The 23107-nt window shown below is 40.8% G+C and overlaps 1 protein-coding gene across 1 annotated transcript in view; it reads left to right on the top strand.

Annotated features, from left to right (window-relative positions):
• Positions 1 to 892: 892 nt before the first annotated feature.
• The window catches only part of CFAP74 (cilia and flagella associated protein 74), a gene marked incomplete at both ends in the record, with an annotated part of 37239 nt that continues 15024 nt past the window's right edge, over positions 893 to 23107 (top strand). Inside the window, 20 exons of the mRNA XM_010188727.1 lie at positions 893 to 983; positions 2291 to 2437; positions 3187 to 3285; positions 4996 to 5100; positions 5218 to 5391; positions 5904 to 5990; positions 7178 to 7280; positions 7998 to 8155; positions 9066 to 9276; positions 10161 to 10340; positions 11418 to 11591; positions 11819 to 11937; positions 13384 to 13450; positions 13768 to 13857; positions 14244 to 14417; positions 15257 to 15428; positions 16150 to 16262; positions 16814 to 16936; positions 17891 to 18012; positions 21926 to 22054. Coding sequence (XP_010187029.1) covers positions 893 to 983; positions 2291 to 2437; positions 3187 to 3285; positions 4996 to 5100; positions 5218 to 5391; positions 5904 to 5990; positions 7178 to 7280; positions 7998 to 8155; positions 9066 to 9276; positions 10161 to 10340; positions 11418 to 11591; positions 11819 to 11937; positions 13384 to 13450; positions 13768 to 13857; positions 14244 to 14417; positions 15257 to 15428; positions 16150 to 16262; positions 16814 to 16936; positions 17891 to 18012; positions 21926 to 22054 — 2638 coding nt within the window. The remainder of the gene's footprint in view (positions 984 to 2290; positions 2438 to 3186; positions 3286 to 4995; positions 5101 to 5217; positions 5392 to 5903; positions 5991 to 7177; positions 7281 to 7997; positions 8156 to 9065; positions 9277 to 10160; positions 10341 to 11417; positions 11592 to 11818; positions 11938 to 13383; positions 13451 to 13767; positions 13858 to 14243; positions 14418 to 15256; positions 15429 to 16149; positions 16263 to 16813; positions 16937 to 17890; positions 18013 to 21925; positions 22055 to 23107) is intronic.

The raw sequence follows: 23107 nt of genomic DNA, 5'->3' as shown, positions 1-23107 counted from the left end.
AGTTGATACTCAAAAAGTGTGACTAGTACAAGGGTGTGTGGTTGTATCCAGTTATTTCACATGCATTAAGTATTTACAGAATGCTGTTAGTTCATCTCGAGATACAGTCACCACTGTTGTGAGTTGTTGGAGATTATTTATATAAAACATGTGCTCTGCTCTTAGCCTGGTTATTTTGAAAGAGCTATCAGCATGGAAGATGATGAGACCAGTTACACCACCGATGAAGAGCAGAAATAAATGCTGCCATTTCTGGAAGAGGAAGAAGAAGAAGACCAAGTTGGGCAGTTCTGTGATGTGAAAGAACACTGGGAAGGTGAAGGTGGTGAATTGCTTTGATAACTCACACCAGGCTCGCGCTGCTGCGTCTTTGCTGTAGTGGATGGGGACAGCACAGCTCTAGGCTTGAATGATACTCCCAGTGGATGCGGTGATGCCAGGGGTGTTCTCTAGCATTACACTGCAGCAGCTGTAACTAATCCAAATCTAATCCAGTCTTTCTGTAGGAGTAAATTCTCTACTTCTTATCTCTGTAGGTCATTTAGGTTCAGAGTTACTGGTGGTAAAAATCTAGCATTTGATTCAGTTCCATTGGCACTCGAAGTGCTCCAGACTCTCCTCTGGTTCTAGAATGGTGTAGGTCTTCCACAGACTTCAAGATATGAAGAGAGATACCCTAAGACATCTAAAGTGGCACCTTTAAATAGGCAGCTGATTTCCCTAACTGTGTCCAGAAGTAGGTTTCAGTATATTACAGGAGGTATTTCCTTGATGGCATAAATACTTAAGAAAAAGAGAGACTCCACATTTTGTCTTGACAGCAAGTATACTGCAACTTTGCATTTTGAAGCTCAAAATCTCTTTCTTTAATTACTCTTTTAATATCTATTAGGATACAAGCTTGAGGAAGCGCTGGCTGGTGGTGGCAAGATGGGACCCAAGGATGCTTCTGAAGGAGCTGGAAGCAGATCTGACTCTAGCATGTAAATAACTTGGTTTATTACCAGTTAGAACTAATTTCCCTTACAGTGTTAACTTGCCTTTTTGAGAGAAGATTTGGTTAATTCAGCTATGCATTTTTTTGTCAAATTAGTCATGGGCAATATAGACCTTTCCATAAAAAAGTAAATTAAACTGGTTAGTACTCTAAAATCAATGAGCGGAGTAAGATAAAGACAGACTCTGGATGCTTTTGAATCTGAGGCCTTTGTAGGCAGGTGCACATAGCGCGATGATTGCACTGCGTTCACGTGCGCTGCTTGGCTCCGCTCAAAGGAGCGTTGCACTGACCCGTTTACGCTCCTGAAGCCCAGCCAGCTCTTTGTAATCGTATGTGGTGGTGTGTTCATGTTCCCCCTTACTGGTAGAGCATTGGGAGCTGCTGGAAAGAGAAGTTTGGCTGCTGAAGAATATCAATGTTGGATTGTGGTTTTTTGTATATATATGGAGTTTTGTTCCATGATGTAAAGTCAGCGCAGAATTGGTATGATGAGAGATTAGTACAGTGTTGATTTTACACGTAGGTGGTACTGAGGATTTGCATCTCCATGTAACAGAGGTCACGCATAAAAAGAAATCTGGTGGCTTGAATGTGGCTTTAAGTGGCTGCTGCTCTGTCCACAAAGACCAAAATGCTGTTTGGCTTGTTTGCCACCCTGTTAATCTGTCCTGGTGTGACCTGCCACAGGCCTATGAGGCATGATGAAAAGCTCAAATGTTTATTAATGTATGAATGTGGCAAGTTGCATAGCACATACGGCTACTGCCATTAAATGTTACCACTGTCAACAGAGAAACTCAAAATACACCAAAAAGATTAAAAAATCCCCAAACCTCCAGACCTCTTCTTGCTATATGTTTAAGAACAACAAAATTATAAAATAAATTAGCTTACCCCACAAACTGATCAACTGAATGTAATACATTTTTAACTGGTTTAGGATGTTCCCTTTAAAGTTTTAAACTGTTCAGGAAAACCAGAATGGGCAAACCCTGGGTACAATCGGGAGGAGCTGCAGGCATTTCAAAACGCACAATTAATGCATTAAATCTGTATATAATTGTTCAACATTACATATCCAAGTCTAAAAATCTTGGCTGAAGTGCATGTATGTAAACTTCCTGCAGTAATTATTTTTCCTTATTTATACTGGTCATATCTGTAGCAGTTCTGCTAGAGTAAGAGTAAACCAAAACCAAACAATGCACAAATGCATAAGCATGGACAAACCTAATGTAATTTTTTAGTTTCTCTATGTTTTAGTTGTTAATTTTGTGTTTCAATTCCAAGGGAAAGCTTGGAACACTGTTTGGACGACATTAATAACATTCAGCCTATGAAGCGCACAGATAGAATTCGCATCTCAGCCTTGCAGAGGAGCCTAAGAGAGCTCAATGACATGGCCAAAAAGAAGGAACTTGTGGACCAAGAAGCCAGGTTTGTGTTTAAGTGAACATAATCATCAGCATAAATCGCCATCGGATACTGGGACACTGCGTCTGTTATAAATATTAGAGTTTAGAGAGCTTTCATTAAAAGTTAGGTGATGCAAACACTTGTTCAATGTAATGTATTCAATATATCCCCAAACCCTTGTAAAGAATTACGGATCAAGGATGAAAATTAATTATATACTTGAGAAAATGAAACACAATAACAAATGTTAAAGAAGAGATGTTTGGTCTGGGAGAATTAGATGCCAACTCCTTTCAGCAAAGTCTGCACAATTCAGCAGTCAGTTGGAAACATCAAATGGGAAATTAATGGTAAGTATTTTCTTTACCGTGATGGAAACGGCACATTCAGATTGGTGAGGTGACTCCCATGCTTTGAGATGCACCTGCTGTGAGTGCTCTGTTGTGTTAAGGTCACAAAGATGTTCTTTAGCAGAAAATGGGGCTGAAGAAGGCCAATGGGAAAAGATGCCATCTATGCTGTTGTCATAGTTGATATCTGAACTACAGGTGAAGTCAGAATTAACTCTCGTTATGTTTTTCTGGATTTTGGGGAGAAAATGTTTGAAATTAAGAAGGGCTGGAGAACCTCAGAGAAAGATCTTAAAATGGGCTGGTGGTGGGGAGCTGAAGGGATCCCAGCTGGGAATCTTGTCCCTGAAAGGAGGAGTTTCATGGGGAAGAGGAAAGAACTTACAAAATGGAAATAATCTGGTTGGTTTTTTCTTGCAGAGACAAGCTGCGTAGCTGTCGGCTGCGGATCAAGGTGCTAGCAAAGCAGCTGGAGTATGTAGACATGGAAACAGAGAAAGAGGAGGAGGCTGGCAATGTGTAGGTAGAGTACTACGGAATGCCAAAGATTGCAGACATCCACTGTGTTTATCTGTGGAATTCTTGAGAGAAACTTTCCTGGTTTCATCTCTTCATGTTTTTGCACAGCTGACAGAATTTTTAAGTGCATCTACTGAAGATGTTAATAGATCCATGATGAAACCCATTGCCATTCCAGTGCATTCACTCCCACGTTGGTGGACACTTTTATTGCAGTCACTGTCTGGTTGATGTATTTTCAGCAATAATTCCTCCTTTAGAAGTAAAGAATAATGGTGCATCAGTTTAGGAATCATTGATCTCTCTGCTGTCTGGCCTAGAGGTAATACTCTGTTAGGTAAATCAATGCAGAAAGAGGTGGGAATTTAGGAACGGATAGGGAAGTGGCATATACTTTAAAATACAACAACAAGAGGTAATTAAATCAGCCTGCCCCACTACTGTCAGTTAAGTTTTTAGAGTCTCAATCACTTCTCTGCAGTGTGATGAACCAACACCAATGTGCTGTGGCAGTTCTGGAGGTCATGGTTTTGCTTGTGGTAACTCAGTCTATGTATACATGACTTGGGTGTGTGTGTCTGCTTTATGTTGTGAAATGCATGAATGCCTTTCAGGAGTAGCTCTGCACACAGGAGCTGTTCTGAAACACTTTAGCAATAAAGTGGGAGGCAATTTACTGTACTCTTCACATTTGGTTTAAATAGAAAGAAGTGGGTGGCTTGTGTACCAGGGGCCAGTGTATTGTGAACAAACTTTGCAGCTGCATTTTATGAACTGTGCTAATCTTCCAGTTGGTATATTGAAATCTTCCAGTTGGTATATTGACGGATGATGCAACGATAGAGGTAGGTTAAATGCCAAAATGGAATAGCTGCTTCAACAGAAATGGGGAGTTGAGTGCTAATGAGGCTCCTGCGATGGGTGCTGGTGCTCCCTGGTTGGTAACAAAACAAGGACAGAAAAGCACTGTACGAGTTTTTATGCTTTTGATGGGTCCAATTGTGAGGCCTAGATGTACAGAAAAATAGCAATCCTCACAGTCTATTCTATTGAGCAAGTCAATAGTGGAGTAAGAAGACTTGATAGCTATCTGGCTGATAAAGCTTGAAGGCATCATGTTTTAGCAGTAATGTAAATCCTGGCTACTCTTAGCATTACTGATGGCCAGTACAAACATTTTGAAGTTCAAGTAGTAAGTGCAGGTAGAAGATCCATTTCCAGTTTTCATTTCAAGGAAAGGAGTTCATGCTGAATGTAGTCAGTCACTGTTGATTCTGTAGTGCACTGACTGCTGGTTTTCCTGGGTAGAGAAGACTGAGGAAAATAAACATTGTAGGGAACGTACATGGAATATTTGTAGGGCCATTTTAAATGCAAAATCAGTCTCGGTTCTCTAGGTTCACCTAAACTTAATAAGACTTCTTTTATTAGCTTGAGAAATGAGTAACATTGAGCTACTGGTCAGTGCTTCTGAAATAAATACTCCTCTGCAAACTTTAACCAGTGTGTGGTAGTTTAAAGAAAGCTGTGCCTTTGAATGAAGAATGGACACTCAGAAGGCTAAATAAGACTTTGTAAATTAGTGGAATTCTAATACATAAATCTCAGCTTCAAAGTCATTTTTAATGGCTGCTGTTCTTGTTGGGGGGAATTTTTGTGACCTTTATTAGTTCCAGTTTCTTTCTGATTGTTTCTCTTTAACGTTAACAGCGCAGCCTTGTCCCGCCTTCAGGCAATGCACAGACGACTGCGTGCTGAGCTGCAGCAAGAGCAGGATTTGGAGTTGAAAATTGCTTTGACACTAAAAGAAAACACGTAAGTGAGGTGATGGGAGTTGATCTTTATGTTCTTCATGTGCTGTTTGACCCTACCCTTCAGTAAGTGCAAGAGTGTAAATACTGCTGTGAAAGCAGCTCACACTTTGTTTTAAAGGCTTGAGATGTGGCAGATAGAAACCGCACAGGGAAAATACGAAGTCTTCCATGAACAATTTAAAAAAGTTGAGGAGGAGCTAGAGATGCAATACCAAGAACGAGCAAAGTTGCGGATTTGGAAGGAAAAGATAGCAGCGCTGCGAGCAGAAAAAAACCAGCGGTCTAGAGAAAAGTAAGTGCCTACAAATCAGACACTGCTTCCTTTCTCTGTGTTATTTTTAGCCAATGTAGTGTTGCAGGTGTTGAGAAAATGAGCTAATGCAAATACTGCTGGTATTGTGTTTCTTAGCTGGGTGTTGCTTCAGGAGTATTTTATGAGGAAATGGCATTAAAGTAAGAATTGGCCGCAGTCTTGCAGTTACACAGGTAAAGATTTCTGATCTATGAAAATAAACGGTTAAAGACAGTATTAGTGAGTGTTTTTTGTCTAAGGAAGTGAAGTTTTTTAGGTCAGGTTAGCTGCACGTGTCCACGTTGTTGCTGGCCACCAGGACCTTCTGAATTTAGATCAAGTTCCTCAGGATTTCTTGGGGAGATGGACTGATGTCCTCATTTCAGCGCACATTCATGAACTCCCCGCTCACACCCTTGGATGTCATCGTGTTGGACTCGAGGTTTCCTCAGTCCTGCTGCAACTGTTGGTTTGCTTGTGTTTTGTAGAAGAGAAGAGAAAGCTCAGAAAGAATGTGAAGAAAGGCAGAAAAAAGTGCGTGAAGATGCCAAAAGGAACCATGAAAAAGCCGTCTGCTTCCTGAGGAAAAGCATGGCCAGGTTATTCTCCTGTCATTTTGCATTCTCTGGTGTGCAATACTTTGGTCTTTGAAAAATATAGATTTTTCTGCTAGCTGTGTCTTCTGTTACACTTGGAAATCTCCTGCCATCGTACCAGTGCTGTGAAGCATTCAAATTTTCGATGGCACAAAAGGACTTGGAAAGGAGAACTCCACTTTCTGTCCATACTTAACATGGTCTCCACAGTCCCTGTAGCTGAAGGGACTCTCTTTGATGAGATGCAGAGGGGTCTGACTACTTGTAGGCATGAATAATGACTGGAAACACTTTATATGTGTGTTATTAACTGTAGTCTGAAGTGCAACTGAATTCCAGGTTTGAAACTTGCACTCTGCTGTTCTGTGTCCCTCTGAAATGTGGTAAAAAAGCTCTCGTGCTGTCTGGTAAAAGTGGTTGATGGGCCACTCTGAGCTTCTGTTCTCTGGTTGATGGGAAATTAAATGTTCTCTTCATAGGTTTATGTTTATATCATTACTGTGGTGTTGAATAATTTTGCTACTAAAGAAACTGTGAATATTTGTTACTTTACTTGTATCTTAGGACTCATTTGAAAAAATGATTGAAATAATTGCACTGTTTCTGTGTTGGTTCACTCTTCATTAGATGGAATGTGCAAACTTGTCATCATTAAGACAAAAACCCAACCAAATAGATTTTTATTTTCCTGAGTAACGTATCAAATATATCAGTCTTACTGACTTTATTTCTAGTTTACCATTTTATTAGCTGGAATAACCTCAGACTTGATTTATGCCCACATATTTCTAGCTTTGTTTTTGAGGTTTATTTTTAACGTGGCTACAAGTGATGGGCTGCTATAAAGTTCACTCCATCATTGTTTAGGTATTGGTTATATGAGCAATACCTGAATTCATGTTAGCAACTAGACATATGTCATAATATGGAACACGTTCTTCATACCCAAAATTTAAAACAAGTTGTTGAGCAAACCAGTTGAAAGCCTGTTGGCACTCGGAGCTTGAGCGGTGCTGCATGTAGAGGAGTCTCCCAACTGTTCGGCTTTACCTGCACCCGTATCGCAGTAAACACAGAGCCGTACAGGAGGAATGTCTGGTGACGCTGACAATTACTACTTGTCAGGTTCAACATTCTAATACTTAAAGCTTTCCAGGATATCAGCCTGAAAGATTTCACTTTGCTTACAGAATTCATGAAAAAAATGCAATGGAGGAAGCAAAAACTCAGGAGCATATGGAGAGAAGGATCCAAGCTGTGCTTTCCCTGAAAACCAGCATCGCTTCCAATCGGGTACTGCTGCCGCGGCGTAGCTGGGGAGTGACGACATGGGCCTGTGAGGCTGCTGGCTCTTAATGAACTCAACTTCAGCTTTCACTGTGGAATTGTTGTGCGATGCCGTCAGATCACCGACCAAATTTCTCTTGAAACTGGGGAGAATTTCACTATAGGAATGATGGTGTTCAATGTCTATGGGCAAACTTTGACAATACTACTTATGGGGTTTATTGCGTCAGCAGTCCAGTTGTTCTAGTAGGGTAACTCCCTTGAAAATAATGCGTACTACAAATAACTTCCCCGAGAACTCATCCAGAAGTATTTGCACTTATTTGGATCCCAGTGCAGAAATACTTCATATGGTGAAAACATACGGAAGAAAAACAGCTACTTAAGAATTTAAATAATGTAAACTAAGAATTTCTGAGCTGTGCTACTTTGCTCTTCTACTTATGTTCTATAGAAGCTGAAGGAATTATCTCAATACTGATTTGATTAGAACTGCATCTTTTGCCAGGGCAGGCCAGAAGGGTAAAGTAGCCCTGGCCTAGTCAGTACTTTCAACATCTCTGCGCACTATGGCTACTGTGTATATTAAAACCAAGAAGTTCTACTTCAGAGAAACCTACCACAAATTTATACTTGGATAAGGGGGCCGACACTTGATTCTCTTATTTATTATTCTTTAACATGTGAATCAGATATGTAACTGTGGCTTGTGTGGTTTCGTAGGAAAAACTCCAAACTCTCCAGGTTCAGAACAAAGCAATGGCCTTTGAGGCCAAGAAGCAGGAGATGAAGATGAGGGAAGCCATCTTGGCAGAAGGAGGCAATGTTGACAAGGAAATTATTCTCCGTAAACGACTGCTAGAGCATGAGAAAGAGAAACAGTAAGTACTCCTATCTGTATCAAATTCCCAGCTGCTTACTGATGCTCATGCAGGAATATATTGGAGCTCTTAATCACATCCTGAAAACTTAACGTCTATGATGCTCTCCCAAGGGAGTGAGCTCATTCTGGGACTCTGTGTGTGGTATCTGTGTGGTCTGTTTGAAGAGACTTGAACTTTTAGCTTGGGTACTATTCAGAGGACCGGAGTTAGGAGCCCATGGTCTATGATTACTGCCAAGAAGATACAGCTACTCCAGGAGGGAAATTCAGTGAACCCAAACTGGATGCCTGAAGTAGCTGTACTGCTGCATTTCCCTATGAAAACTGAGTAGCTTCCTTAGGCTTTTAGAGATGGTCTCTGGCAGATTGCACTGCAGTAAGGTCAGGAGCAAGGTACTCTCCTTCCAGCTTTTTTTTATTGAAATGACTCCTCTGCCTTTGTAGCCAAGTCAGTAGGAATGTGCCTGTATCTCATCTGGTCCAGTGCAAAGCTTCATGGTTGTTTTAACCACTTAGGAAGATGAATTTGAGCAAAGATACCAAACAAATTCATATGTTTCAAGTTCAGTACTTACCTTTAACCATTCTACCCCCTTTATTAAATCCACTGGATTTCAGATAGGCAGTTTTCTTTAAACTGCTAACAAAGTTGGGGAAATGATTTAAAAACGACGACTGTATTCTTTATCAACTCCTCAACTTGTGAAGTACTGTAATTGAGTATATTTAGTCTGCAAAAAATGTATAAATAGCTTCAGAATCGCCAGGTGTCTTGACACAAGTTACCACTGCACCCAATTTAAAGACTTGCTCTTTAGCTTACAAGCTCAAAAGAAACTGGACTGTAGTTAATGTTATTATTAAACAACCACAGTTGGTTTAATGTTTCTTACAACATTGGATTACAGAGCTTTTAAAGAACGGCAAAAAACAAGAAAAATCGAGATTGTATCTAAAATTTTGCAAGAAAGAGCTTCTATTCACAAGCAGAAAACAAGTCAGTCGTGTACTGAGGCAATTAAGGGTGTTGGTAAACATAAGGATTCTTCACTGTGGAGAATGAAGACATGGCAATATATTGAGAAGACCTGCAAACAGTCAGCAGGAGCAATACCCCAGGTAAACAAAGGCTGAAGAATTAACTCTCTTTACATTTGTTTTTAGTCAGAGGTGCAGGTCTGTGGATTCTTTTTCCTTCATAGGCTACAACCAAATACTGGGCAGTCCAGGACAAGTGGAGAGTCATTTCTCCATTAGATCTCTTAAGGACTTCTGGTCTCCCTTTGCTTGGTTGCTGATGCTTGTTTGAATAAAGACACTGTCCTGTTTGCGGGGTTTGTTGTGGGTTGTTTTAAGGGCGTTTGTAAGAAGAAATGAATTTTCAGACACATGAATTGTAATAGCATCAAAAGCCATGCAAAGTGCCCTCAGTTCCTGGTCAATGACCTTCAGGATTCAGTTCAGTTTTTCAGCACCAGAGAATGTTCCCACGGTGTTAGAAGGGAAACTGTGGCTCCTTCTGGACATAAGCCACCTGGATGGGCATTTTTTTTTGTAATCTGCTCAGTATTCCAAGGCGTACTGGCCTGGAGAAGGGAGGTGAAGTGAATTGAATTCCCTGATGAAACCGGTTGCTTCATGCAGACTTTAGGTATTTAAAAGAAAAGGGGTGGAGGAAAGGTGTTGGTAGAAATAGTCGTACCACCACAAAACAACAAAGTCCTTGGTTATCATGTGGTATGATAAGTATCCGTACTCTCATGCCTGAGAACAAGTTTCTACTCTCCTACAGCATACAGTTAACATCATATAGATGCTTTTAACATAAGATTTTGTCTGCATTCAGTGTTTTAAGAAGGGATTGACCTTCGTTGTCATCTTTGGCCTCTGAGCTTTATAGACCTGTTATTTTTATATTAATCTCCTCAGAAACTGTTAACTGTTGAAGTAACTTTCCTCTAGTAATTTTTAAATACATCTTCAAAACCTGTGTTCTTTCGCAGAAGCCATGGTGCTCTCCGTCACCTTCTTCTGGTGAGAGATCTGCTTCTGTAGGAGAGATTGCAGGAAAAATACCCCATGAAGTGCTCTCTGAAAGTGGTGAAGATGTGGAAGAGGGGGACAAGACCCTGGTAGAACCAGAGTTCCCGGGGCTTTGGAGTCGGGAATGGGACTTGCACAAGGTAAATGCTGTGATATCCCTTATTAGAAATAGGAGAGAAAAAGAAAGAAAAGTGGAGCAAACCCTTTTGTAACTGACTCACTATGAATTTAGTCTTCACCAAATTTTGGTGATGGCCATAGAAATACATTGATAGATTGGAGAAGCTTCATTTGCCTCTCTAGTAGCTGTAGATTTCTGATGTAATGACACTGCCAAGTGCTGCTTTAAGAATCTTGCTTAAAAAGAAGAACTCTCTGTTTCACAGTTTAAATGCAGACTTTACATTATTACACAGATGCAGACATTCGGATGTGAGAATATCATCAGAGCAGTTGCGTTTGGCACTGGTCTTGTAGTGTCTGTTCTCTTAAAGAGAAAATAATTCTTCAGTTTTAGTTCAGGGATACGTGAAGACAAACATCACATCCTGCTCACTTGTTTAATAAAAACCAAACATGACTTTCTGCTGAGCTGGCAACACAGATTGCTTTATGTGGAAACAACTTTCTTGTACCGTACTACACAAAGGAAAGCAAATCTTCTAGCATCGTAACAGATCTCTACACTCTAAACAGAAGTAAATCGTGCTCTTATAGAGTGGAATTGTGTAGTTAAGATCTGAAATGTTATTCCAAGGTTTACTTGCATGTGCTGTTTTTTATGAGATGTAGAAGATGTTTAAGAGCAGACTTTGTAATCAACCAAGGAGAAATCATGTCAGTACATGTTCATATCCTTGCATGAAAGAAGCGCAGAGCCATTTCCTAACTAAAATGTTGCTGTGAAGTTAGCTGGTTCTTGGTTTTTTTCTGAATGAGGATTTGTTGGGGGAACCCTTTAAGTGCAGAAGAGCTAATACTACCATGAAAAACACTGTCATAGTGTTGGATGATGATGAGCTACAGAACAGACAGCTGAGAAGAAATTAAATTACTAAATCAAATCTAGAAGTTGGGAGGCTGAGTTTGATCAGGAGAGAAACAAAGGCTGCCAGATACTAAAAGATGCCCTTTGCAGGCTTTTCTGCTTTGAGCTACAGATGTTGTGATCACACTTCCTTACAGTCATGGTGTATTTTATGGATGTTCCTCATCAGATATCCAAAGAAGAAATGGATCCAAAGCAGCTGGCTACGAGGGCAGTGAGAAAAGAAATGTTTGAGAAAAAAATGGAGGAACTCCAAAGTGGGATTTTTCACAAGCGAACAGCATCTGGTCGTGAACATAAGGGATGCAGTTTCTATAGTAAACCAAGTTGCATTCACTTCAAGGTTAGTTGTCCCATCCCGGAAGCCCGAGTTCCTGGTGTTAAGGGCTGTTTTGAAAGGGTTCTCGGAGCAAGGCAACGCTTGATGGGTTTATACAATACCTTGCACACAGGCTGTGATCCCAGTAGGGGCTGTGAGCACAACTGTGGTAAAAGTGGTTGGTTTTGTCATTACATGTGTAAATGCTGCTTCCTGTAACCCACACCACCTGCTCTGTTTGGTGTTCCAAGGATTTTGATGTTGGTCAAATCTACAAAAAGAAGATAGTTTTGATAAATGCATCCTACAGTGCTAACTTCTGCAGACTGCTGGGAATCAGTGAATGGCTCAAGGACTTCATCAGTGTTCAGTAAGTAAACTGCAGACCACTTGCTTGTTTTACCTTTGTACCACAACAGGAGATGTAACCAAACTCTGTAGCAAATGAAATAGTTTTCAGTAAATAGATCTAGAGGGTTCTATTCCATTCTTGTGTGATAAGGAATGGAGCTGTGTCTGGGAGCTGAGGAGCAAGAGGCTCACTGAGCCTGAGCTGCACGCTGTTGGTCTCTGTAGTGGTGACAGCAAGGGACCGGTCTCTAATCTGTGGGAAGCAAAACAGACCTGTGGTAAATGCCAGTAGAGCTTTTTTTTTCCTTTCCAAATGTCAGACCCTTTTAGAAAGGAGAAAAGGATCTTTTTGAAGGTACAAAGAGATGAAAGAGGACCCAAGCTTCTTTCTAGGCCACCAAGAGCCGTTAAGCCTACACAAACCTCTCTCACCAGCTGCCATCCTTTGTGGCATGATTCACGCTAATTTCCAGATTACTGCTGAAGTTGAAATGTGAGGAAGCAGATGAAATCAAGGAATCCAGAGCAAAGAGTGCTTAAATTGAAACCCTGTGGTCTTTCCCATCAATCCGTTCCTATGATCCTGATGACTGACAGGTTGTGTAAAGAAGTGCTCTGTCCAGTTGGGAGAGATTGCAAATGTGAAACTCCTGAATTCTGAAACGCGTTTCCCTTTTCTGGTTGAAAATGTTTAATCTTGCTTTTGTTTGGTTTTAATTTTGATGAAGTTGTCATTAGCCATGTATGTTCTGTGTTTCCGCATGGCCCCGTTTGCTGAGGTATTCCCGTGGCTGACAGCTTTGAGTTACCCGTTTTGTCAAGTTCCCTTTCTGTTTGTCAGGCAGAAGAGGCCTCCAGTAGCGCCTCAATTTCATTTAGAGTGCAGCTGTGAGATTTCTTGTCTTCTGATGGGCATATTGCTTGCATCAGAGACCATGAAATGAGGCATTGAAATGACTGCCAGTTTCTATTCAAGATAATTCTGATACAGTTTGCAGTAAAAGCAGCACATTCTCTAATCATTTGCAGCGACCTTCTTTATATTTCCTCTTCTTTTCCTGTTGGGACAGGTGAGATGTTACAGATGGACAATGGGAGAAGGCTGCTTCCTCTTACAATAGGCGATGGGCCCACCATATTTTTCATAATGTTATTGAGCCTCAGCTTCACCCATTTGGCTGCAGTCTCTTTGTCTATAGCATGAAGGCAATAATTCTTGCCTTTTAAAAGCACTTCAAGACTTTCTAATTAAAACCTCAAGAAGAAATCAGCCTTTGTTGTTGTACAATTGCAGCAGGGTTCTGTAGCTTTTCATTAATCTGTCACTCATTCTGACTTTTCTAAGTAATCCAAGTGGGGAAAAACAAATAAAGTAAAGAAATAAATCTGCTGTTGTTACCAGAATGGGATCTGGATGTTTCCTACATAGCTTTAATTCGGAGTTTTATGTTCGTTATCTCCATAGTTTTGACCCACCTGGCAAAATGCCTTCTGGAATGTCCTGTGAAGTGCTGGTAACATTTAAGCCAATGGTAAGTGCACCTGAGTGCTAAATTACACAGTGGTGAGGATCCTGGTATAATCCAGGTGTGTTCTAGGGGCACGTTTTAGAAAAATGCCTCGGTATTCTTGGAGTGTGTTTTGAAACTTGCTCCAAACAAAAGGATTTATAATATCGCCCAGCTAAAGTTAGCCGGGCAGTTACCAAAGGCTGTTTTAGAGGAGAAATGTACAATCTGCAGAGATAAGTTTTAATAAGTTACTCAAAGAAAGAGTGGGAATACTTTTCATCAGACTACGTAGGCTAAATCTTTGTAAATTAATTTAGGGTTTTTCTTTTGTTCTTTAGATAAATGAAACTCTGGAAGGAGAAGTCATGTTTATGGCACAGACGGGTCCTTTCTCTGTTCCATTGAAATGTACAGTCAAGAGATGCCTTGTAAGTGACTTTTTAAAAGTGTGTTAAGAGTCACTGTAACAGTAGGAATAGAAAGTGTGAGATAGCAGAAACGCGATTGAAAATGTTTAGCAAGAGTTATTTATCTTTATTTCTTTTTTCCTTTTAAATGGAGAGTCTCTTTCCAGAAAATGCTGCTTTCTCCGGACTGAAATGGAAATGGCTCAGTTTAACAAGATATTGTTTTAATGAGTTGGCTTCTACAAAAAGGCAGAAGGATGATACCCACAGTTCACGGTGTTATTTGATACTGTCTTTGAAATGATAATAAGAACTTTAAAGTCTTGTTCTTGAAAAGGTGGATGCCCGTTCAGTTGACATTAGTGACTATCTAGGACAGTAGTAATTAATGGTTTATCTTCCCCCAGCTGGCACTGGATAAAGAGCTCATTGACTTTGGCAGCCATGTGGTGGGAGAGACAATTTCACGGACCATCAGCCTGACGAACAGCGGAGCTTTGGGGACAAGATTCAGAGTTCAGACATCAGCAGGTGACAGCAGAACAAGCAGAGCAACGACAAAATCTCCTCCTGGAGGAATGGTGGGTTCAAAAGCAGTTCCCTAAATCAACAGAAAGGTTCTGCTTTGCAAAGTGTGGTAGGACCCTACAGAATCATGGAACGGCTCAGGTTGGAAGGGACTTTGGGAGATCATGGGAGTGGAGCAGAGACTGTTGAAGAAATGTACCAAAACTCAGACACTTGGTGCAGAGCTGACAAAATGTGTGGTGTTAGACCTGCTACGCATGCCAGTTAACAAAGTTGACAGAAAGCTGAGGAATCCCAGGAGCTGTACTCCTCTGTGTAGCAGATAATTTTAAGTGAAAAACACTTACAAAGAAAGCATGTGTACAGTTCGTCTTTGCATGTTAGTGCTGTGTGGCAGATTTTTGAGAAGACTGAACAGCTTAAGTCTGAAGATGTGCTTGCTCCTTCTCTAAATATGTTTTGGATTCTGTTCTTTAAGTGAGGAAATCTTCAGATCGAAAAAGAAAAAAACCACAACTAGCCAAACAAAACACCCAAACAAAACCACCCACTGTGGTTAGATTTGACATAAACCTGCCGGTGTTTCCACTAAACAAAACGTTAGTTCTGTTGATTGTAAAATAACTAGCACTGTATTGTATTATATTCTTATATATATTACAGCCCATGATATTATTCACCTGTTTTGCCAGCCAGCAAAAGTTAGATCTGCTCATTGATAAAGGTCGAGTAGAATGTGCAGCTTTTAGAAATTGCAACACATTTCACCACTTCTAACGTGGAACAGTTGCAAGAGAACACAAGTCTGACTTGCAACTGCTTGATTAGAATTGGAGCTGGTGCAAGCTAGGTGAACTGTCACAGTGACTATGTTTTGTCTGTTTTCTGATAGGTGACTCAACATTTCAGTGACTTTGGCCCTGAGCAGAACGTCAGCGATAGCTCTGGGACATCTGTAGCTGAAAAGGGGGAACAAATCTGTGTGGACCACGGTGAGGAAGTGGCCTCCTGTGCGGCCCCAGTGGAGCAGCAGAGTGAGACCAGGCTGAGCAGCGGATCCACAGGTGAGCTGCCTGGAAAACTGGGAGTTTTAGAAGATGGGCAGTGCAGTTTCCCAGGCTAAGCGTTACCATCCCATCTGGGGAGTTTCCTGTGCAATTCAGTTTGCAGTGTTACTCAGTAAATCAAGTAGTTCATCCTTCTGGTAGTAATGTTGTATTTGTTTGTATGCTGCCTTAAAAAAATGACTAAAAATAATGTACTGACACCATTATATCAAAAGCAGCAGAGAATCTCACTTCTCATTAGCGATCAACAATTTGGTCTTGGAAGAATACAGAGACCAAGTAGCTTACAGAAACAGCAGGGTTGTTACCATCATTCTTGTCTCAGCAACTGAATACCCACTTCTCAGAATAGAAATGCACATGACAGGTTTATTTTTATAGCCTGTAATTCTAGGAACAAGGAAGCAGAAAGATGAACCTCCTCGGACATTTTCCATCTCATTCCTGATGTTTACTATGTGCTTAATAAAATCCAGTCTTGTAGAAAAAAGGACTTTCTTAATTTCTTTATCATCTGTGTTCTTTGATTTAATTTCTTCGGGATATTGATTGTTCCAATCTTTAAATATTCCACTATTTCTATTTCCCCATCGTTGGTCTATGTTATTTGATTTGCAATATTGACCAAAATCAATGTACTTCTGCTTGCTTTGATATTTTTTAGCGAATAGATGCACACATCCAGCATTTTGTGGCATTTGTGTGTTGTTTTTTCCAGAACAACTTGGTCAAGAAGTATCAGATTCTGGATCACATCTAGGCACAGACGATGTCTGTAATTCAGTGGAACTTCCTCCTGAAGAAACACCAGCTGAAATTATGCTTGGAAAGGTGATGAATATCCTGAGACACAGACAAGGTTTTCACTACGCCTGCATCAAGTGAACTGCTGTTGCTCCAGTGGGAAATGCTTAAGTACCTGACTGACTTCAAGCCCACTGGATTTCACTGTCTCAGTTAATTCTTCAAGTAAAATCAAATTATATATTTGCCCTTTCCTTTGATCTATAAAGACTTATGTGAGCTGAAAGATTCTGTATATATTTACATTTCTCATCATTTAACTTTTTTTTGGTCAAACTGATTTTTCTGCTGTTGTCCCACGGTTCTATGAAGTCCAGTGACAACACAAGAGATGGGGCAGGAAGAATGACTGGGAAATGTCAAATTTGAGCCATTAAACCTCCTAGGGAGCTACTGATACTGATTTTTTTTTTCCCTTGCACAGTGTATTCAGTTTAGTTACAAACTAGGTGTAATACAGTGTTTGTATAGTATGAGTATATACTGCTTTATTTCAATATAATTTATAGCCATATATAACTATAGTAAATAGTAATACAGCTAGACTTTCATTTAAAATCATGTTATTTCTTGTTTAGGTTACTGAAGGTGAAATCGGACCCTTCAGCTCAGTCAAACTTCAGGTTCTGTTTGTCCCAGCTGTCCCTGGGGATGTGCAGGCAGAGTTTGTGATCATGTTTGACAACTCAGACTGCAAACCAGTAAGTGATTTTGTGCAAGACGTGCTACAAAACACTGCAGAAAAAAATAGTTTTAAAAGCTCCTACTTCTGCTTTTCCCAGGAATTAAAAGAGCTCAGAATCCTGTATTAAAAACCGCAGAAGGTGGTAGAAGACAGATATGTTCATTAACATGATAATATTCCCATTTTATCAGACATCGTACTAGAAAACATCTCATATCCTGGGACAAATATGAAAGTATTCCCAATCCACCTAGTTTATTTTCTTCCTGATATAGCAGAATTGGAATTATTTAGCATGCAGCAGTGAAACTGATGTGTGAAAGCTGGAAGAGATGACAACTTCAGTTTCCACTTCTGCATATTTTGATTCTGCACTTCACTGGAAGCCAAATTCTGCCTGGGAACTGCTCACGGAAGCTTGCCAAAAGAATAAAGAAAGACTTCCAAGCAGCTCTGTAGGCCACTCTTGGCTCTCTGTGGGCTCCAGATGGAGTGGGCTCCAAAAGCAGCCGCAGGTGCACACAGCGCTCCTAGGGGTGCGCTCTTTGAGGATCATTTTATCCAGGGCTCAGCTCTGTGGTCACTGACGTCAGACCTCGGGGCGCTGTAGGAAGCACAGCACTGTGCTCCATTCCTGGGTTTCTTTGCTGGCCAAACAAACTGCAGTCTCTTGGGTTTCTGAATTAGAGCGTGTTCACTTAAGCTGTCGTGGGCAGCATGCTGTTCCTTCATGTGCTTTGTCAGAGAATCCAAACCGAAGTCTAATTCTTTTCTGCTGGGATACTATAACATCTAGGCTTTACTTTGAAAATTATTTTAATAGCTTTGTCTAATTAAAGAACCTGTTGCAATATGAATAATAAAATACTTCACTCAGCTGTAGTTTATAGCAGAAATTCCTGCTCTGTCTAGATCAGTAAGAATCTGAGAGTAACAAAAACAATTACGTTCTTGATTTGTGTATTAACAGCTGTACTTCAGTGCTGTTGGAGTTTCTATTGATGTGCCGGTTTGGGTGCCCAATCCCAACATTGATTTGAAGATCTGTATGTATGACCGACTTTATCAGGATTGTGTTGTCATTCAAAGCAGGTGAGCTGCCCTTTGTTATCAGCTGCCTCTCATAGCTAAATAACGAGATTTGAAGTCACCAGTTCCTAGGTTCTGTTTTGCCAGACCCACCATCGTGGGAAGCTGAAGAACAGTTTGGTTTTTCTCTTGACATCCTGATTACGAGTCCTCTGAGCTCCGCTGCTGTGCAAACTGGACTTGGGTGTCCTCCTGCCCCAGACTCCCAAGAGCAGCCATAGCTATGAAGTGTCTGGGTTAATATGTGCCTGTCCACTCCTGCAAGACTGCCCATGTTGTGTCTGTCCTGTGGTATAACTGTAAAGTCCCTAGGGAATATCGAGTCCAGAGAGTTTAATCATGTGGAATTTGAATGCTTACCATTAGAGAGATGAATGTGTCTAAAATTGAGTGCATGTTGGTTTAACTGATTCAGCCAGGCAATGTTATGAAAGAATATGTTGTTATTTCTCAGTTCTTTTACCTTTAATTAAACTCCACAGGAGAGTTATGATCTGGAAGCCAGCCTCATGCCAACTGTTCTTTACAGAGCAGGTCAATCACCAGTCTTTCCAGACTTGGAATATGGTGCTGGATAAATCATGTCGGTCACTTTGCATTTACTATAAAATGGGAAGCGTACAACTTCTAAGCCATGTAAGCATGAAGCACTGTGCTGGAGTGACAGATAGTGACCAAATACTGATTTACACGGGGAAAACAATATCTGAGTGTTTCTGTAGTCCAAGTCAGAAACGTTTGAAGACCATTTCTGTTTGCACTGTAATGTAAAAATAGCATTTCAGCTCATTGGCTCCAGAGATTTCATGCTATTTGAGTGCCTACATGAACTTCTCCTCCTAATTGTGTTCAGGTGCTGGGTGTCTTCCCTCTACCTCATGCAGTCACTATTGAATGCTTCTTTTACCAATTTGCATTTCTTAGATTCTATTTAAATGTGATTGGGGTGGGTTTGTGGGAGGCTGGAGGAGGGATTGGTTCTGTAGAAGGCATCCATTCTAAACCTCTTACCAGAATTACAGACTGCAGAGATTCTTCACAGTTGGAAAGAAATGAGTAAAGCTGTTATCTCAGAAATTCAGCTTTCAGATATGACAAGCACAAGTTGTTATGTAAGTGATTTCACTTGGTCTAGATAACCCAGGGATAAAACTTACAAGTATAGAAGCAGAGTAACTCTTCTAATGAAAACTTAAGATTTCAAGAGGATCCCAAAGATAGAAACTGTCAAATTCCTCAGGGAAAAACCTCTTAACTGAGGGAAAAATCCTGCCGATCTTTAAGAGCACTTAATCTGTGGTGTACTGCCCTTAGTGCCTTGGCAAACCACGTCTTTGATTTATCCCCGGATTTTCCATGCTTAGGAAAAATTGTCTTTGTTATACTTTGAATTTCAGCCCAAATGAGTGTATTTCATGTCCAAGAATACCATGTGTCAACATTTTATCCTGCAAAAGAAGGTAATTTCATCATTCAGCAAGATGTGGTGCCTGAGAAGCTTCTTCCTCTAATAGCTATTGAAATTTTTCTGTAGCGTGTATCAGAAAGAGGATTCCTCGTTGTTACGTGGTACATGTCAAAGCACTTCTCAGACAGAATGATTTTAAACTGCTGAAAATAGCTAGGAATTACTATCAGTCAAGAGCAATTTCTTGGGTTAGACTAGCATGGAGGTGTATTTTACTTGCAGTAGTGAGAAGCTGGGGAAAGGTATTTCTGCTAAGGTCAATGGTCTGGAGCTGTGCACAAAGGCTCCAGAGCCAAGGACAATCAGCAGAGCAGCAAAGCGGCGTCCAAACTGCTGCCAACATACAAAGACAAGAGCTTGTTACAACGGCTTTACGTCTGAACTGTGCATCAGCTGGAGGGTCAGTGCAGTGCTGTCTGTGAACTCATGCTCGTAGCAACCACTTGCTGAGGGAGACCAAAGGTAAGGCTGTGACAGCCCAGCTCAGGAGGCTGCTTGTCTGACAACTGCTGAAGCGCCTTAGCTCCTGAGAACTGAAGTTCAGACCCCGTAGATGTGAAATCTTTTTAGCATAATGTCTAGAACACAGATTCTTTGAGTAAATGTTAACTAGATGCTTAAATAATCCTGCTAGTCGGGAATATTCTTACAAATTCCTGCTCCCATCCCGAACTAGTTATAGTAAAGTTAAAAAACCCAACCAACCAAACCCCTGAAACTTGTAGCAAGAGAATTCTTTAGATTCTCAGCGCAAAATCTGACCCAGACCTGAGGGAGATGAAGTGCTAGAACAGCCTTTGGTTCACCACCAGCACACACAAACATCTGAGAAGCAGAGCAGAAAGGACCTGTCTGTACCTTATTGCTGCTGCTCTGTGGCATAAGTAGAAGATCAAGTTTTCAGGTTGGCTGTCTCGCTCTGGCACTGAAATGTCCCAGCAAGCTCTGTAGAATTGCAAAATGTTAATTCATACTAGTTTTGGTTGGGGGTTTGTTTTGGGTTTTTCTGGTCACACAATACGGTAATCAGGAAGAACAAATAAGCAACGTAAAGGGTGAAAGTGTCTTATCAGAATCCTGTCCAATATAAATCACTTTGAAAAGTAATTTCTTTGGCAGGTTATAATCTGCAGTGATTTAATGAAGTAGTATCTAGTTCTTTTAGATTGTCAACAGTCAGAAATCATTCCAGGCTCCCAGTGCCACATGCTATAGCTGTTGATTTAGAGCAGACCATCTGGACTGACAGCTTGTAAACCAGCCCAAGAGAAGGAAAATGACAAGCTGAAATATTTGTAAATTGCTTGGCAATTTTGCACATAGACATAAAATTCCAAAGCAGGGTATGGTTTGTGGCTATCACTCTATTATAATATGGCCAGAATTCAGTAAACAGAGATGTTTCCTGGCTTCCAACATGCCATTCACAGGGCAAACTGATCACAAGTTTTAGCAGAGGAACTGGCAGTGCCAGCTTAGCCATGCTGTGACTTCTCGCCCTGCAGAATCTCTGCTGTGAGAAGTTACAAGAGATCTGTGAATTCACAGCTATTTAAAAGAAGTCACCATGGTTTTGGGGAGGAAAACCAAAAGCAGCAGCACACTCAGTGCATTTCTAGCATAAGACAGCCCCCCCCCTGCTTTGAGTTTGAGGTTTTTTTTCCCTGTCTGTAGAGGCTTAATTTTTGGTAATGAAGCTTTTGAGAATAATTTTGATGATAATGAGGATGAATGGAATTCACGTGGGTACATGTTGATGTTTGAGGTGTACTGTGTTTTCTCAGGTTCATTCTGTTGATAGTTCTGGCTACAGGCTGGGACATTAAGTGCTTGTTGGCCACTTCAGCAGCCTCTGTGTGTCCTTGGCCCCATGCAGGGGTCTCTGGTCATCATTTTTCTGTTTCAGAGACAGAATAAGAGGATTTAATTTGTTGCATCCCACCCACCACCAATTTTTACATAACCTCATCCAGCATTACAAGGCGACTGCTCCTTTTCCATCTTGAGTGGGCTCTGTGCTGCTGCTGGGACCAATGCGGTGTCTCAGATGCTATGAGTCACTCCTATTGATTCAGATAGAGGGAATAATTAGCTGGTATTTCACAACAATTTGGCTTTGACTTTCTTCTGACCTGACTTACCACTGAGCTGCACTTTGATAATTAAATTCCAATCAGCTGTGTACATTGCTTGAAATACAGCTGGGTTTACTTACAGTACTTCCAAAATCTTGTTTTCTATACTTATCTTAAAAGAGAATACAACTGTGTGATTTTGCTGTAGGAGTTGTACGTGCCCATCATTTTCAAAGGAAGCTCAGAATAGTTATAATTGTAATGTAGAGATGCAAGGGAGGGGGCGTGGGGACCAAACACCAAGAGCAAATGTTGCTGAGATGGCAGCACGGGTAGCCTCAAAGCCACCTAAGCACGTCTGATCTGTTTGCAGAGCCAAAACCACGCTGCGTTTGAAGTTTAAAGTATGCAAAGAATTGAGGAAACACATGGAGCTGCTTCCAAAAACGGGTTACATTCAAGCTCAGTCATCCTTCAGTGTGCAGCTGAAGTTTCTGCCCAGGTAACCTAACAGTGTTAATATTTTCATTCTTTAAGACAACGTCTGCAGAAAGCTGTTGGTGGAAAACCTGAGCAGGTCAAAGTTTTCTTCCCTCTCACTGTAGCAGGCTGGCCTGCACACTGCGGGTGTCTGTGCAGTCCTTGTCCCCCCCTCCATCCCTCTTAAAAGTTGCCAGATGCCCAAGGAGGAAATGAACTTGGATCTGGTACCTGGGAGGAAACGCTGTTCCTGTGGTGACAGCAGCAGTGTGAAAACCTGAGCGGTCGCGTTCCTGGGAGGCTGCTCCCCGTCCTGTGGGGAAGCGGCTCTTACACAGAGAGCTTCTGTAGGCAGGTGGCTACTTCACGGATCACTGACTAAATCATTTCTGGACAAGAACTCCTGTGCTAAATCAAGTAAGTGGTTGGACTTGCTGTTCATATCTCTCCTAACCAAGTACATTTTTCTCCAGAATATGAACGTACTGATTTTGAATTTCACGTGGCATTTTACCTACTATCTTCTAAGATGCTAAAAGCCTTATCCCAGCAAGTTTCTCTTCATTTCATGATACCTCTACATATGCAAACATAACGCAGTTATAGGAAACTAAGAATTCCATCTTTTAAAAATCTAAATACAGGAGCTCCTGTTGACCATTGTTGACTTCTTTTTCCTCATCAATGCCATCCTAAAGAATTTAGCAGGACATTTCTTTTCAAATATAAATTAAGTAGATCTTAGTTCTGGTTTACAACCAAATATTTTACTGGCTTTTGTGCTAATTACTGTTATTAATGTTATTTTTTATATAGGTTGTCTAGTCCCACTGACATATCTGTGTATATTTGGGTTTGCACTGATGTGCTCAGCATCTCTGGGTTCTCAATGGAGAGTCTATTCACTGATTTTGAATTTTTCACCGGGTTAGTATTCAAAGAACTAGAAGTATTTACAGTTCTTCCAACAGCTCAAATCCTATCAGATTACAACACCAGTAACCATTACTATGACATTTGTCAGCTCTTAAACTTCAGATGCTGTAAAGCACGGTTACAGTTACTGAGTGGATGG

This window comes from Mesitornis unicolor, unplaced genomic scaffold, assembly GCF_000695765.1.
Source record: "Mesitornis unicolor isolate BGI_N332 unplaced genomic scaffold, ASM69576v1 scaffold15277, whole genome shotgun sequence".
Taxonomy (NCBI): domain Eukaryota; kingdom Metazoa; phylum Chordata; class Aves; order Mesitornithiformes; family Mesitornithidae; genus Mesitornis; species Mesitornis unicolor.
Note: the sequence above shows the minus strand (reverse complement) of the source record. Positions and strands in the feature narration are given on the sequence as shown.